We start from the raw sequence: 12037 nt of genomic DNA, 5'->3' as shown, positions 1-12037 counted from the left end.
CGTACCTCTGAAGACCTCAGGTCGTCTTTTATCCCCCCTCCCAAATGCATATGCATACAGTTTCACAGTAAGTTCATACATATTCATTCCCTGTGACATTTAGCACCAGTTCTTCTTTATCAAAGGAATTTCTAAGTCGGGGGCAAATTGACCTTGTGGTCTTTTCTGTTTTTCTTTCTCTGTCTCCTTGCTGTCTCGGCATGCAAGTTCTTCCTTCAGCTTTGGCCTACAGACTTTTCACCTCTCTTAGACACTTCACCTAATTCAGAATGGATCTTTACTCTGTCTCAGCCCCTGCCAGGGTGCTGAGCAGGGACGAGGAGGCAATGAGGCCCCAGGCCTTCAAGGGTCACTTTTCCCCTCGTGGCCTCAGGCCCAGGGCCAGCAGCCATGGCCAAAGTGCTGCCCATGTTGGCTCTGGCAGGGCTGTCTTGCAGCTGCTGCCCATCCCTGTGCCCTGTGCAGCCCAGGCTGTTCCACGGTGTCCCTGCCCTGCGCCTCTGTCCCTGCAGGCTGTCGGCATCCCCCAGCTGCCCCACCTGGCTGGGCCCTTCCTTTGCTGACAGCTCTGCCTCCTGCCTGCCCCTGCCTGCCCACACAGAGCCTGGGGCTGCTCCAGGCTCCTGCTGGGGACGTGCTGCACCACAGCCCTGCCCTGGCAGGGAAATTCCTTTCTGCTGCTGCCCAGGCTGGGCCTCCCCAGCTGCCCTTGTGCGGGGTGCGGAGGTTCAGGGATGTCACGCCACAACCAATATGATCCAGTGAAGCCAAATTTATTATCCCTAAAAAGACTATATTTATAATAAATCTCTACTGTCCACGTGTCTCTAGCTAATACATGATTGGTTAATCCTAGCTGTTTACACATCTAAATTAGAATGCTGATTGGATCACCTAATTTTTCACGCGTCTTGCTGTCGTCTTCTGGCCCACTCATGGTTCAATTTTTTCCTTCTTTCCCAAGCTTGCTTTCAAACTTGCTGAGTCCTGATGACTCTTCTTGTATTTTTCTCAAGGATATACCAACCCCATTTCTGAATATGTCCATTATCCATTGTTTGTGAATGTGTCCATTGTCCATTAGTACAAGCAGGTTGGATTGTGCATCGGCTGAATATGGCCCTTGTCTAGCAAGAACTCCTCAATCTGCAAAAAACTCTCAACAGTTCCCCGGTTTTGTTTTTGCACAAGCCAGACTGATTTAAAAGCACGCTCAATTATTTTCTGCACAGCAAGGCACTATAAGCAGAATTGAAAAAAGAAGACAAAGTATCATAATGCCAAAGCGTACTAAATCCTTGAGCCAGCCTGTTATTCCCCAGGATTTTAGCCACTCATCAAAAGAATTCTCAACCACTGTGAGCTTTTTCATATTCTCCTTAAGCAAAGACGTTTTCTTGTCAATAGATCCAGAGTGGTCAGAGAGATTCATGCAACACATCCCTTCAAAATCTTCACGCTCATCTCCTTGTGCTAGCAACAAAAAATCTATAGCAGCCCTATCCTGTAACACAGTGTGGCATATGCTACCTACATCAGTGGTAAACTCATTCTGGATTGCAGATGTAATGTTAGTTTGTTTTCCTGTCCAACAAGCCAATCGTTTGAATTATGTAAGGGCCTTTGATGAAGCTAATTCTGGTGTAAAAAGTGATGCCAGGATAACCGAAGGCCAATTCCACAATTCTACATTATCCTTGCAGTCTGAGCCTAATAGATGCTCACTACATTTTGCACCTTGGAATTTGTGCCTGATGTCAAGCATCTGTTGATTGCTAGGGGCAAACAGTGTCAATTTCCCAAACTAGCATGGTCCTCCTAATCCTTTCTGAGGAATTGCAGGCCAAGCTTTATCTCCACAAAAGAGAAACGAAAGTAGAAAAAAGTTATTGCAGAAGCTATTGTAGAAGGGACTTTTCTCTCCAATGATGTGGACGCTTTTCCTGTAGTAACTAATGCTGCCAGTAGAGTTTGAAAACCTTTCAACTGGAAGATTTTAGAAAAGTTGAGAGCTGCATTTTCACAATTTGGTTGAAAATCCCAACTTGCCCAGTCACTTCTGCGGTATATTTTTCCATCTAACACATTAATTCCAGCTGATGTGCATACCCTAATAAGACTTAGAATGCCACCCTATCAGCAGGTGATGTTTCATAAAAGCTGGGAGGAAAAGTGTGCTCAAGAAGCAGCAAGACCTAGAGTGCAGGGTGATCCTCTGTATGGTTTAACAGCACAACAGTTACTTGGCAAAGGGCCCTGGGCTACTGCCACTGCCCAGGCTAGGAGCATTGATCAAGTCTTACAGATGAGCCAACAACTAGCATGTAATGCATTTCTTGCACTTCCAGATAAGTTACACACTATGTCTTTTACACAGATTTGTCAAAGAAAGAATGAAGACTGATAAATTTGTAGACAAATTGCATGAAGCTATCTATAATCATTCTGATTTAAATTCAGACACAAAGATACAATTGGATGGACTTTGGGATCATTTCTCCATTCTAAATGGCTTTCCCTTCAGTCACAAGAGCCTTCCATCTCTTCCAAAAATTGCCTGCTGAAACTCTTCTGCTCCCATCCAAATCAGTTCACTACTCCAGCATAACCCTTGAAGCATGGACAGATGACTCTTCAACTAATTATAGTAGAAAAGAAGGGTATTTATTGCAGCCCTGGTCACCTGTGAACTAGTTTCCAAAAACATGTGACCAGGAGTTGCAGACTCCTGCTCTCTATTTCTACAGAAAAGGTTTTACATTAGGTTTCTAAGGACCCATAATACATAATTATTACCTGCCTGCTTCACATTTTTATCAGCTGAATATCGAATACAGCTGCGCAATTGTATTCCCTTAACTGGATTGGTGGGATTTTGAAATGAGGGAGTGGTTATATGGGAGGAAGAAAGCAGTCTTCCTCATGGTGAACTCTCCTCCCATGGCCAGTTGGCAAGACCTTTTGACCTGGCCTCTCCTAACTGTTCAATTATTCTTAAGGCAAGGTCTTTCTATGGTCTCAGCTTCTTCACAATTGCTTCCTCTATCCCTGTCACTCCTACCTTTATGTTCCTAATATATTTGGTACTCTTTAACTAAGGCACATGATTTCTGCTAGCTGTATTACTAACTCAGCTTATTACCTCATTTTAAAATCTTAACTAAAATATGCAATCTTCTACTATCCCAATTCTATGCCCAGCTGGGCCCTCAACTCATCCTCACTTTTCAATTATCCTCGTTACACTTTCAGCTAACCCCTTGACTCACCTCAGGCACATCCCCGACTGCCTCTCTCCCAGCAGCTCAGAGCTGCATTGCACAGCGCTTGCTGTGCACCACAGAGCACAAAGCAGGCTGGCCTGGTGGGCCTGAATATTTCTGCCAAACACTCTGCATCTCACACCTTTGCTGTGGCTCAGTGCAGAACTGCAGGGTTGCAGGCGCTTCCTCCCAGAGCTGCGTGAGGCGCTGGCTCCTGCAGATGGGCCCTGCCAAGCTGTCCCTGCCTCACGCTGGCCTCGCTTCCCTGGCACAAGGGGGGGAGCCTGAAGGAGCTGCCCTGTGCTCCAGCCTGCCGAGCAGCCTGGCTCCCTGCTCCGGTGCCCAGAGTGCTGTACACACTGCTGGCCTTTGCCAGGATTTGCAGGGCAGCCGGCAGAAGAGGAGGAATCCTCAGCAAGCCCAGCGGCCCGCGGCTGCCCTTGGCCTTTCTCTGCTCCTGGGCACACTCCAGACGGCCATGGCCTCCAGGCCGGGCTGTGCCCAGCACGGCTGCGCTTCCCCTCGGCAGCAGCCAGCTGCCACCTGGGCTCTGAGAGCGGAGGATTCGCCCGCTCCCAGCAAGAGGCACCCAGGGCCCGGCTGCTGCCTCTTGCAGCTCCAAGGGCCTCCTTGCAGCCTGTCTCTGCCGGGGCTCAGGCTGCTCCGGCCTCTGCTGGGGCTCTGCTGGGGCTCCAGCCCGGGCAAGGCCGGGCCCGCTCTCACCTCACAGGCGCTGACAGCTCTGCGCCACAGGAGACCTTCCCGAGCACCCTCTCTGATCTTTCTGCTTTCTCACTTGAGCAAGGCTCTCCTCCAGCCAAAGAGATTATTGCATTTAGGGATACAAATCCAAGTGGCAGGAACCCCATTGCTCTCCAGTCACAGCTGAAGGCCTGCATCTGCACAGGGTGTTTGGGCTGCCTCATTCTTCCTTTGGTTTTGCCTTCAAATGCCATTGCCCTTTCTGCCTCAACTAGAAATACCACAGCTGTGCCATAACCAGCCAGTGGGTCATATTCCAAAGGCAGTGTGGTCTGGAGAGGATGAATGAAGAGGAGCCCTCCTCACTTATGAAACCATACAAAAAAAGCCATATGTGTGACTTAGTACCAATAAAAAACAATTGGTAATTCAGAAGGAAATGTTGAATTTTCTGAAGGGGTCAGAAGGAGGAGAATCTTCCAAGTGGGTTGATGTTTCAGAAACTTTATTAATTACAAATCTAATCTATAATTCTATGCTACAAATCTCTTTAGCAACCCTACTCTACAATCCTACTCTAAATTGGTAACAGAGATAACATCTTGACATGATTGCTATGTTCTCGTCTCCTAGGCTTAGGGTTAGGGTTAGGTTTAGGTTTAGGCTTAGGTTTAGGCTTAGGCTTAGGCTTAGGCTTAGACTTAGGTTCAGGTTTGGGTTTAAGTTTAGGCTTTGGCTTAGGCTTAGGGTTGGGGTTAGGGAAAGGGTAAGGGATAGAGATAGGGATAGGGTTAGAGTTTGGGTTAGCATTTAAGGTTAGGGTTAGGTTTTAGGTTTAGAATTTAGGGGTAGGGTTATTCGTCTTCTTCACTGAGTTGATGACTTGTGCCAGGATGAATGGTGGCTTGGCTGAAGTTACAAATGGATGCTGTCCACCGGAAAAAAAAATACAACAAAGAACAGTGAACCATTACTTTCCAAGCTCATTGCTTCAGGGACTCAATCAGGATACATCAAGTTCCTGGAAAGACCCAGAAAGAGGAGCAATGGGACCATCTGCTCCCCCATCATCCTCAATGTGCAAGACCTTGCCATCACAGGCAAACCTGGCCCAGAATCCCACTCATCTGTTTATTGTGATGTCTTCATCATGCTGGGATTTTTGCCCTGCCAGTGCTCTAGAAATGGCACTTTCTGTCCCTGGGTTTTCTTCCTTTCAGGAAACTCCAATGACTCACATAGGCCCCTGCCTTTGAAAGACAGGCACTGTGCTGATTCCCACAGGGACAGAAAGCAGTGTCTGCCTTTCCATGCCCTGCCCCTCGTGTGCTGGATGGCACCTTCCTTCCCAGCAGGGCCAGCCCAGTGGCACTGGGCCCTGCAGTTCCCTCTCTGCCACACAACCTGGCAGTAACCCTGGCACAGTTCCCGTCTGCTTGAGCATGCCAGGCAGCAGATGGGGCTGGGACAAGTCCCTCCCAGCTGTCCCTGTTTGCATGGCAGAAACCTCTGAGGGTGGGCTGGGGGGCACAAACCAGGGCCCCTCAGAGGCTCACAGTGAGCCCCCCACAGCCCCTCCTGCCCACAGCCAAATCTCTGACCCCTAGGCTGGGACTGGCTTCCTTGGGTTCCTCCACCACCATTTCATGTCTCTGTACCCTGCATTGCTCTACTTCAATTCTTTTGCCATTAGATAAAACTGAACACTCCACCAAATCACAAAAGAGGGCAACAGACACAGTCAGAGGACAGAGCACCTCTCCTCACAGGAAATGCAGAGGGAGCTGGAGTTATTCAGTTTTGTGAAGGACAGGCCCCGGGGAGACTTTCCAAGACTTCAGAGTGGCTTTGAAGAAAGTGTGGGACATCTTTTTTAACAGGGTCAGTTACAATAGGATATGGACAAATATTTTTAAACACTAAGGGCATCTAATCAGACTAGGTCTAAGGAAGAACTTGTGTACTCGGAGCATGGTGCCACCCTGGCACAGCTTGCCCAAAGAGCTTGTAGAAGCCCCATCCCTGCAACCATTCCGGCTCCAGTGGCAAAGGGCTCTGAGCAACCCAATCTCTTTAAAGATGTCCCTGCTCATTGCAGGACACTTGCACCAGAGGACATTTACAGGGCCCTGCCAGCCCAGCCCAGTCTAGGATTCCTCACCATTTTCATTTGAAGAGCAGCAAGAGTGGAGGTGAGGAGGAAGGGGGCTCATCTGCTGCCTTGGGCTTGAGTGGAGGAGGAGCCCATCCCTCAGAGCCTGTTTCACCTGCAGCCCCTTCACATTTTACCTGCAGGAGCTCCTTGGCAGACCAGCGCTGCTCCTCGTCTGTCTGCAGGCAGCAGCTCAGGAAGTCACGCAGCAAAGCCGAGAGGAGCTTGGGCTGCCGCAGCTGTGGAGTCCCTACTGTGGCTATCAGGTATGTAGCCTGGAGAGAAAGGAGACACCAGGCTCTACCTCCTGCTTTCACATCTCTAAGGCTCTCCCAGATCCCTTTGTTTAACCTCTGTTCTTCAGTGGCAGTTTCTGCCCTGGCACAGACCCAGAGATGACTTTGCTTTACCAACCAAAAACCCAAACCCCGATGAAGCCACAGCTTTTCCACCATCCTGCAGATCTTGCCTTGGCAGCTGATTTCATTGCCTTACCTAGTTAGTGGGAACTATATCAGCAAAAGGACATTTACTTCTCTGAGGATTCATGCCAGCTTGAGAGGGCTTTTGGAAGAGGGACTTTGCTATGCTAACTAATTTCAAGGGTTAGTACATGAAAGGCATCTCTGCAGTGCTTGTTGGTCTTTTAAGCGCACGTGCCCTAGAACAAAACTCATCAAGCTTTTTGTGCTGTTCTTGAAAACAATGGGAATTGGAAGAAAAGAAAGGAAATCCATCATTTAATACCCAGGTAGGGAAACAAACATTTACAATCTCCTCTTCAACACAGACACATTAAGATGCCTGCACAAATGTATTGGGATGAAAATGCCTGCTTGGGCACACAGGAGCCACCTGCAGCTCTGTCTCTCAGCAGTCTGAAAATTTCAGCTTCCCATTTTTGCAGCAAAAGAAAAATTGTCTAGGTCAGAAGAAGGAGAGGTTCCATCCCTATGGACACCCTCTAGTCATTTGGCTGCTCAAGTCAATGCATTAATGGCAGGCCCATGCCAGAAAGTGCCAGGAAACAAACAGGAGGTTTTGGCAGGCTCTCCACATCACCAGGCTCTGGCTTGGTGATGTGCAGAATGTTGCTTGGGCTAGGAGAGAAACACGGTCACTGAGTGTTTCAGCAGCACTGCACAAGAAGCAGAAGAGACTCTGTGGCCTTTACACCCTCATGCCCATGTTTCCCAGTGAGAAGAAACTGCACACAGGATTAGATTCCTCTCTAAAGACCACGGTTTTAGAAACTTTGTTGGGTTTGGGTTTCCTTCCTTCATTTCTGGAAAGATAACAACACTTTTCAGATGCTTTTTTCCTGTTATTAAGGCCATCTACACAGACAAAAGAACTGGAACCACTAACCCAAAGGAAAGTGTTGAGTGAGAATGGAGTTTGTTTGGAGTTTGTTTGCATGTGGTAAGGCTTGAGTTCCCCCACTGATGCAACCAAAAGTCCAGCAGATGCTGATGTGTTGCAGGGACATTTGTAGGAGGGGACCTTGGTGGAAGTAGTTCCAGCAGATGGCAATGGGATTTTGTCCAGTGGCACACAGGACATGGGAGAGGTGAGAAAGACAGTGGGATCAGTGAGTATTTGCTCCTTACCGTGCCAGAACTTTCGCTCAGGTAAGGAGGTTCTTGTTCTATCATTTCAATTCCCACAATTCCAAAAGACCATATGTCCACTTTGGGGCCATATGGTTGACCTGTCACCACTTCAGGCGCCATCCACCAAGGAGTCCCGGTTACGGAGCACCGTCTGCTCTGCTCAGGGGTGAGCTGAGTAGTGAGGCCAAAATCAGCTGAGGAGAAAACAAAATACTGGTTTTATCTGAATTCTGTGCAATTAGGAAAGCAAGCAAAAGAATTCCCCAGCAGAAGTTTGAAATTGCTCTGTTGAATCTCCTGGCATTGGCGACTTTAAAAATCCTCCCATGTTTTACACTGCCTCTAGCAGTGGCTTTTGTTCTTTGGAAACTTTAGACTTGTAACTCCCTCCCTCTGGAAGGGACCCACACAGAGCAAGGCCACTCTTGACTGCTTGTGGCTCCTTCTACCTCTGTGCACGTTGCAACTGTGCCCTCAGCTTGCAGCAGGGGTCCCTGCACTGCCACCAGCACCATTTTTGGGGAGCTGGCAGTCACGCCAAGCAGCCCCACACCCACATCCCTGGAATGCTGCACCTGACCAAGAATATACTGACCCAGCTTGACAGAACCGTCGGTTCTGAGAAGGATGTTGTCACTCTTCACGTCTCGATGGATCACATCGTTTGAATGAAGAAAATCCAGTCCTTGCAGGCACTGAGCGAGAAAACAGAAACAGAAGGGCAAAAATGAGTGATGTGATTTCATCACACAAGAAGGGAAACAAAGAATCTAAAAGATTCCCTCTCCAGGGGAATGGGGAGTAATGGCAGAACAGTAATGGCCACTGAGAGGAAGAGCTTGCTGCTCCAACACTTGCAGAGCAGGACCTTTCTGAGGAAAGGCACGTCAGCTTTTGAAAGAGCAACAGCACCTGCTGTTGTAGGCTGTCCCCTGCCAACCAGCCAGGATGACTCCTGCTGCAGCGCATGTGCTCAGAAGGAAAGAGCATTCTGGCTGCACTCCTATCCTTTTTAGCTGAGCACTGAGAGAAACGAGTCTCTCTCTTCTTTCTTTGCTGTTTGTTTCAAATCCTGCCACCAGCACCTTTGCTTTTACAGGCAAGGAATGCAGTGAAGACAGACTCCAGGCAAACATTTTGAGAGGCAAGGTGGAGAACAGCAAATACAAATACAAGAGACAGAGCGAGAATACAACAGCAGGAGATAAGAGTACTGGCACTGAGTACAGGGAGTGCAGGGGCACTGGCAGGCCTTTCACTTGAGATGCTTTTACTTGCCCATAGCATAGCAGCAACACAGAAACAAAGCTTGGCACAGGAAACCTCTCCTGTTCTGAGCCCCTGTTTCCCAGACAATCCTGCCCAAGCCCTTGGAAACACAGCTGGGGTTGCTGACCTCCCGACTGATGGCTGCCATCTCATCTTCAGACAGGCAGGTCTGGCTGACGATGTCGCTCAGGACACCTCCATCCATGTACTCTATAACCAGCAAGAGTTCCTCGCCCAGAAGGTAGCTGAAAGAAGGAAACAAGGGGGTAGAGATGGACATACATGGCTATGTTGATTTTTTTGCTTCCAGGTTTCTTATTTCCAGCTGCCTTTGTGACAAGGACAGAATCAAAGGAATAGACATTCCCTCTTGGCTGTGCATTATTTGCAATCTGTGCAGTCTCATAGAGAAAGACACATCTGTGAAAAAGGAGATGTCTTAGATGGGCAGCAAATGAAAAGTGCAGTTTAGAAACAGCCCAGATAAAAAGCATGTCAGCATGGTGTTTCTGGAAATAAGCACCTAGTCTTCCTGGCATGCATAGCAATGGCAGGGAGGGACAACAATCCAAGGGAAATCCACTTTAGGATGGTTCATCTGCACTTAAGAAACTTTAAAAAATCAATCCCAAATAAATGTGGAGGCAGTGAACTTTGAGGCTATTGAGTTAGGAAGATACAGCTGACCCAGGTTTTGAATAATTTTAGAGTAATTATCAAACTAGGTGTGCCAGGGAAGACTTATGCAGACAAGATGCACACTCTTCTCATCCATTGGAGATGAGTAGAGAAATATGAATAAATAAAAATTAACAGCTTTACTTGCTGCCACTGACCAAAGTGGGTTTTGAACCTCTCATGTTTGCAATATGTAAACACACATCCATGGGATAAGACCATGACCTCTCACCTGTCTAAATAATTCACAACATTGGGACTCCTATACCTCTTCATGATCATTATTTCATTAAAGGTTAGCTCCTTCCTCCTCACTCCTTGAAGATTTATTTTTTTTATTGCCACCTAAAATGACATTGAAAATCAGTAACTTGAGAGGTTGGTGGCACGAGACCACAAGGCACGTGGAGCGGGTGATTTTGCAATGACACAGCTGAGCTGTGCCAAACTGCCTTGTGATTAGGCACTGCAGTAATCAGAAACTGACATTCCAACAGCCCATTTCTCTGCTCCCTTGGGAGCCAGTTACAGGACATGTGGGGCCACTGGCATTTTGCCTTGACCACTTGGTAACAGCGGTGTCTCAGTTATCACCCACAAACCTCTGACCGCACTCTCTGCTGCTTTGTTTGGGACTCAGAAGAAGGAATCCATGCCTTAATACTCTGTGGGTACATCTTGTGATATGGGCAGGGCTTAGGGCTTTCAGGGACGCCTTGCAGATCTCTCCCTATGTGCAGTTCCCAAGTGCAGCACTGCAGGTGGCTAAGGAACTACCAGTAACTTTCAGATGGATTTGCTGGCAGCCAGAAATGAGAATTCATTTCTGAATTCATTTCTTCAGGACTCTGAAGCTGTAGCCCCAAAGAGCACTGAGGTGCTCGAAGGCACCACCTTTGTTTTAGCAATGGAGAGCGAGTGAGCGCGTCCTTCTCTGAAAGGAACCGCTGCCCTCCGTGCCTTCCTTCTGGCAGCTGAGGAGGACAAAGTCCCAAATGTGTTCTGTGGGCTGGCACCAGTCTGTGCTTCTTGTGCCTTTTCAGCACAGCTCTGCCCAAAGCTCCAGCCACAGCTCACACCAGAGGGGAAAGCCCTCGAGTGCAGCAGAGCCTGCAGGGGCTGTTGACATTTACCTCTCCTCCTGTGGCACTGTCGAGTGCTCTGTAAACATCTCCAAACCCCCTAGAAACAAAACAGAAGCAGAGACAGGAGAAGAAGCTGTTTAGATCTTGCAGTGAAAGCCAGCCCACACAGGAGATCTCTGCTGGAAGTGTCAAAACCTGCAGGATGCAGGAGGGCTCTGCCAGAAGGGAGATGATGCATTTTCCTCTCAAGTGCATGGGCACTGGGCCTGTTCCTGAAGCACTGGGGTTCAATTTCTAAAGGGAGTTTAGTCTTTCCTCTTGGGTTTGACTGTCTAAACAGTGTGGTTCCTATCCTGACCACAGAGTGTTTCCCTCTTCAAACCAGGGGAAAGAATTTTTCCTGGGAACTGTTATCTCACAGCTTTGATAGGGCGTAGGTTGCTCCTTCAGGCAAGCAAGTTTCTTTTCTTTTCATTAGTGTGCCAGTATGATTTTGAGACATACAAAAAGTGCTAAAGAAATTAACACAGAGCTGTCCCACACTTGAGAGACAAGGAGACCTTCCAGGTCCTGTTCCTTGATGCAGGCAAGACCTCGGTAGCAAGGCATCTCTGACAATGCCTTCTGAGCCCACTCAGAAATTCTGAGCAGCATTGAGAGATGGGACAATCTATCCCCAGTGTGTGATCATCTTTGCAGCTGGCCTGACTTCACGCTGGGTAGACATTCCACCCCAAAAACACCTGGCCCACGGTTGTGCAGGAGTAACTGCTGTTGGACTCACCCGCTGCCAATATAATTCAGATGCTTGTATTTCATCAGGGGATTTTCAGTGGTGTTCACCATTCTCCCTGAGGGAAACAAAATGCAAGATGCTGACTTTAAGGCAGAGATCCCAGCTTCCAGGAGATACAAAAGGCAGCCCCAGCGCCTGGAGCTCTGAGCCCTTTGTGGTCGGCTGGGTAATAACAACCACAACCAGGCAGACAGCCCTGCAGCACAGGTGGCCAGCACAGAGACGGATTTGTACAGTCCTTTGAAGAGTTCTCTTGACAGGAAACAAAGCACAGGGACATACAATCCCAGGACGGGAGGACATCTTCCCCACCTTTCAGCAGTTTGCCAAAGGAATGCCTTCCCATTTGTAAACCAGAGCAGCTCCAGCTGTAACCGATCCTGACGGGGCTTTCAGCATCAGGACCCTGACCTGTGTTTTAGCAGGCTGAGCTCAAAGATGCCCCTCTCCCAGCTAAGGAAGGCTCCAGCCTCTGCAGT

General features: G+C 48.4%; 1 protein-coding gene across 1 annotated transcript; it reads right to left on the bottom strand.

Moving 5' to 3' along the window:
* Positions 1 to 4625: 4625 nt before the first annotated feature.
* On the bottom strand, positions 4626 to 7837 carry LOC132085172 (serine/threonine-protein kinase PAK 1-like). The gene is made up of 3 exons (XM_059490546.1): positions 7728 to 7837; positions 6255 to 6392; positions 4626 to 4893 (listed from the first exon to the last, which is right to left on the bottom strand). Exons 1-3 carry the CDS (start codon positions 7770 to 7772, stop codon positions 4801 to 4803), a joined length of 276 nt encoding a protein of 91 aa, XP_059346529.1. The 5' UTR covers positions 7773 to 7837; the 3' UTR covers positions 4626 to 4800.
* Positions 7838 to 12037: the final 4200 nt, after the last annotated feature.

The sequence above is a fragment of the Ammospiza nelsoni genome, chromosome 29 (assembly GCF_027579445.1).
Source record: "Ammospiza nelsoni isolate bAmmNel1 chromosome 29, bAmmNel1.pri, whole genome shotgun sequence".
In the NCBI taxonomy this organism is placed as follows: Eukaryota; Metazoa; Chordata; class Aves; order Passeriformes; family Passerellidae; genus Ammospiza; species Ammospiza nelsoni.
The sequence above is the reverse complement of the archived record's forward strand: the minus strand, read 5'-3'. Positions and strand labels throughout refer to the sequence as shown.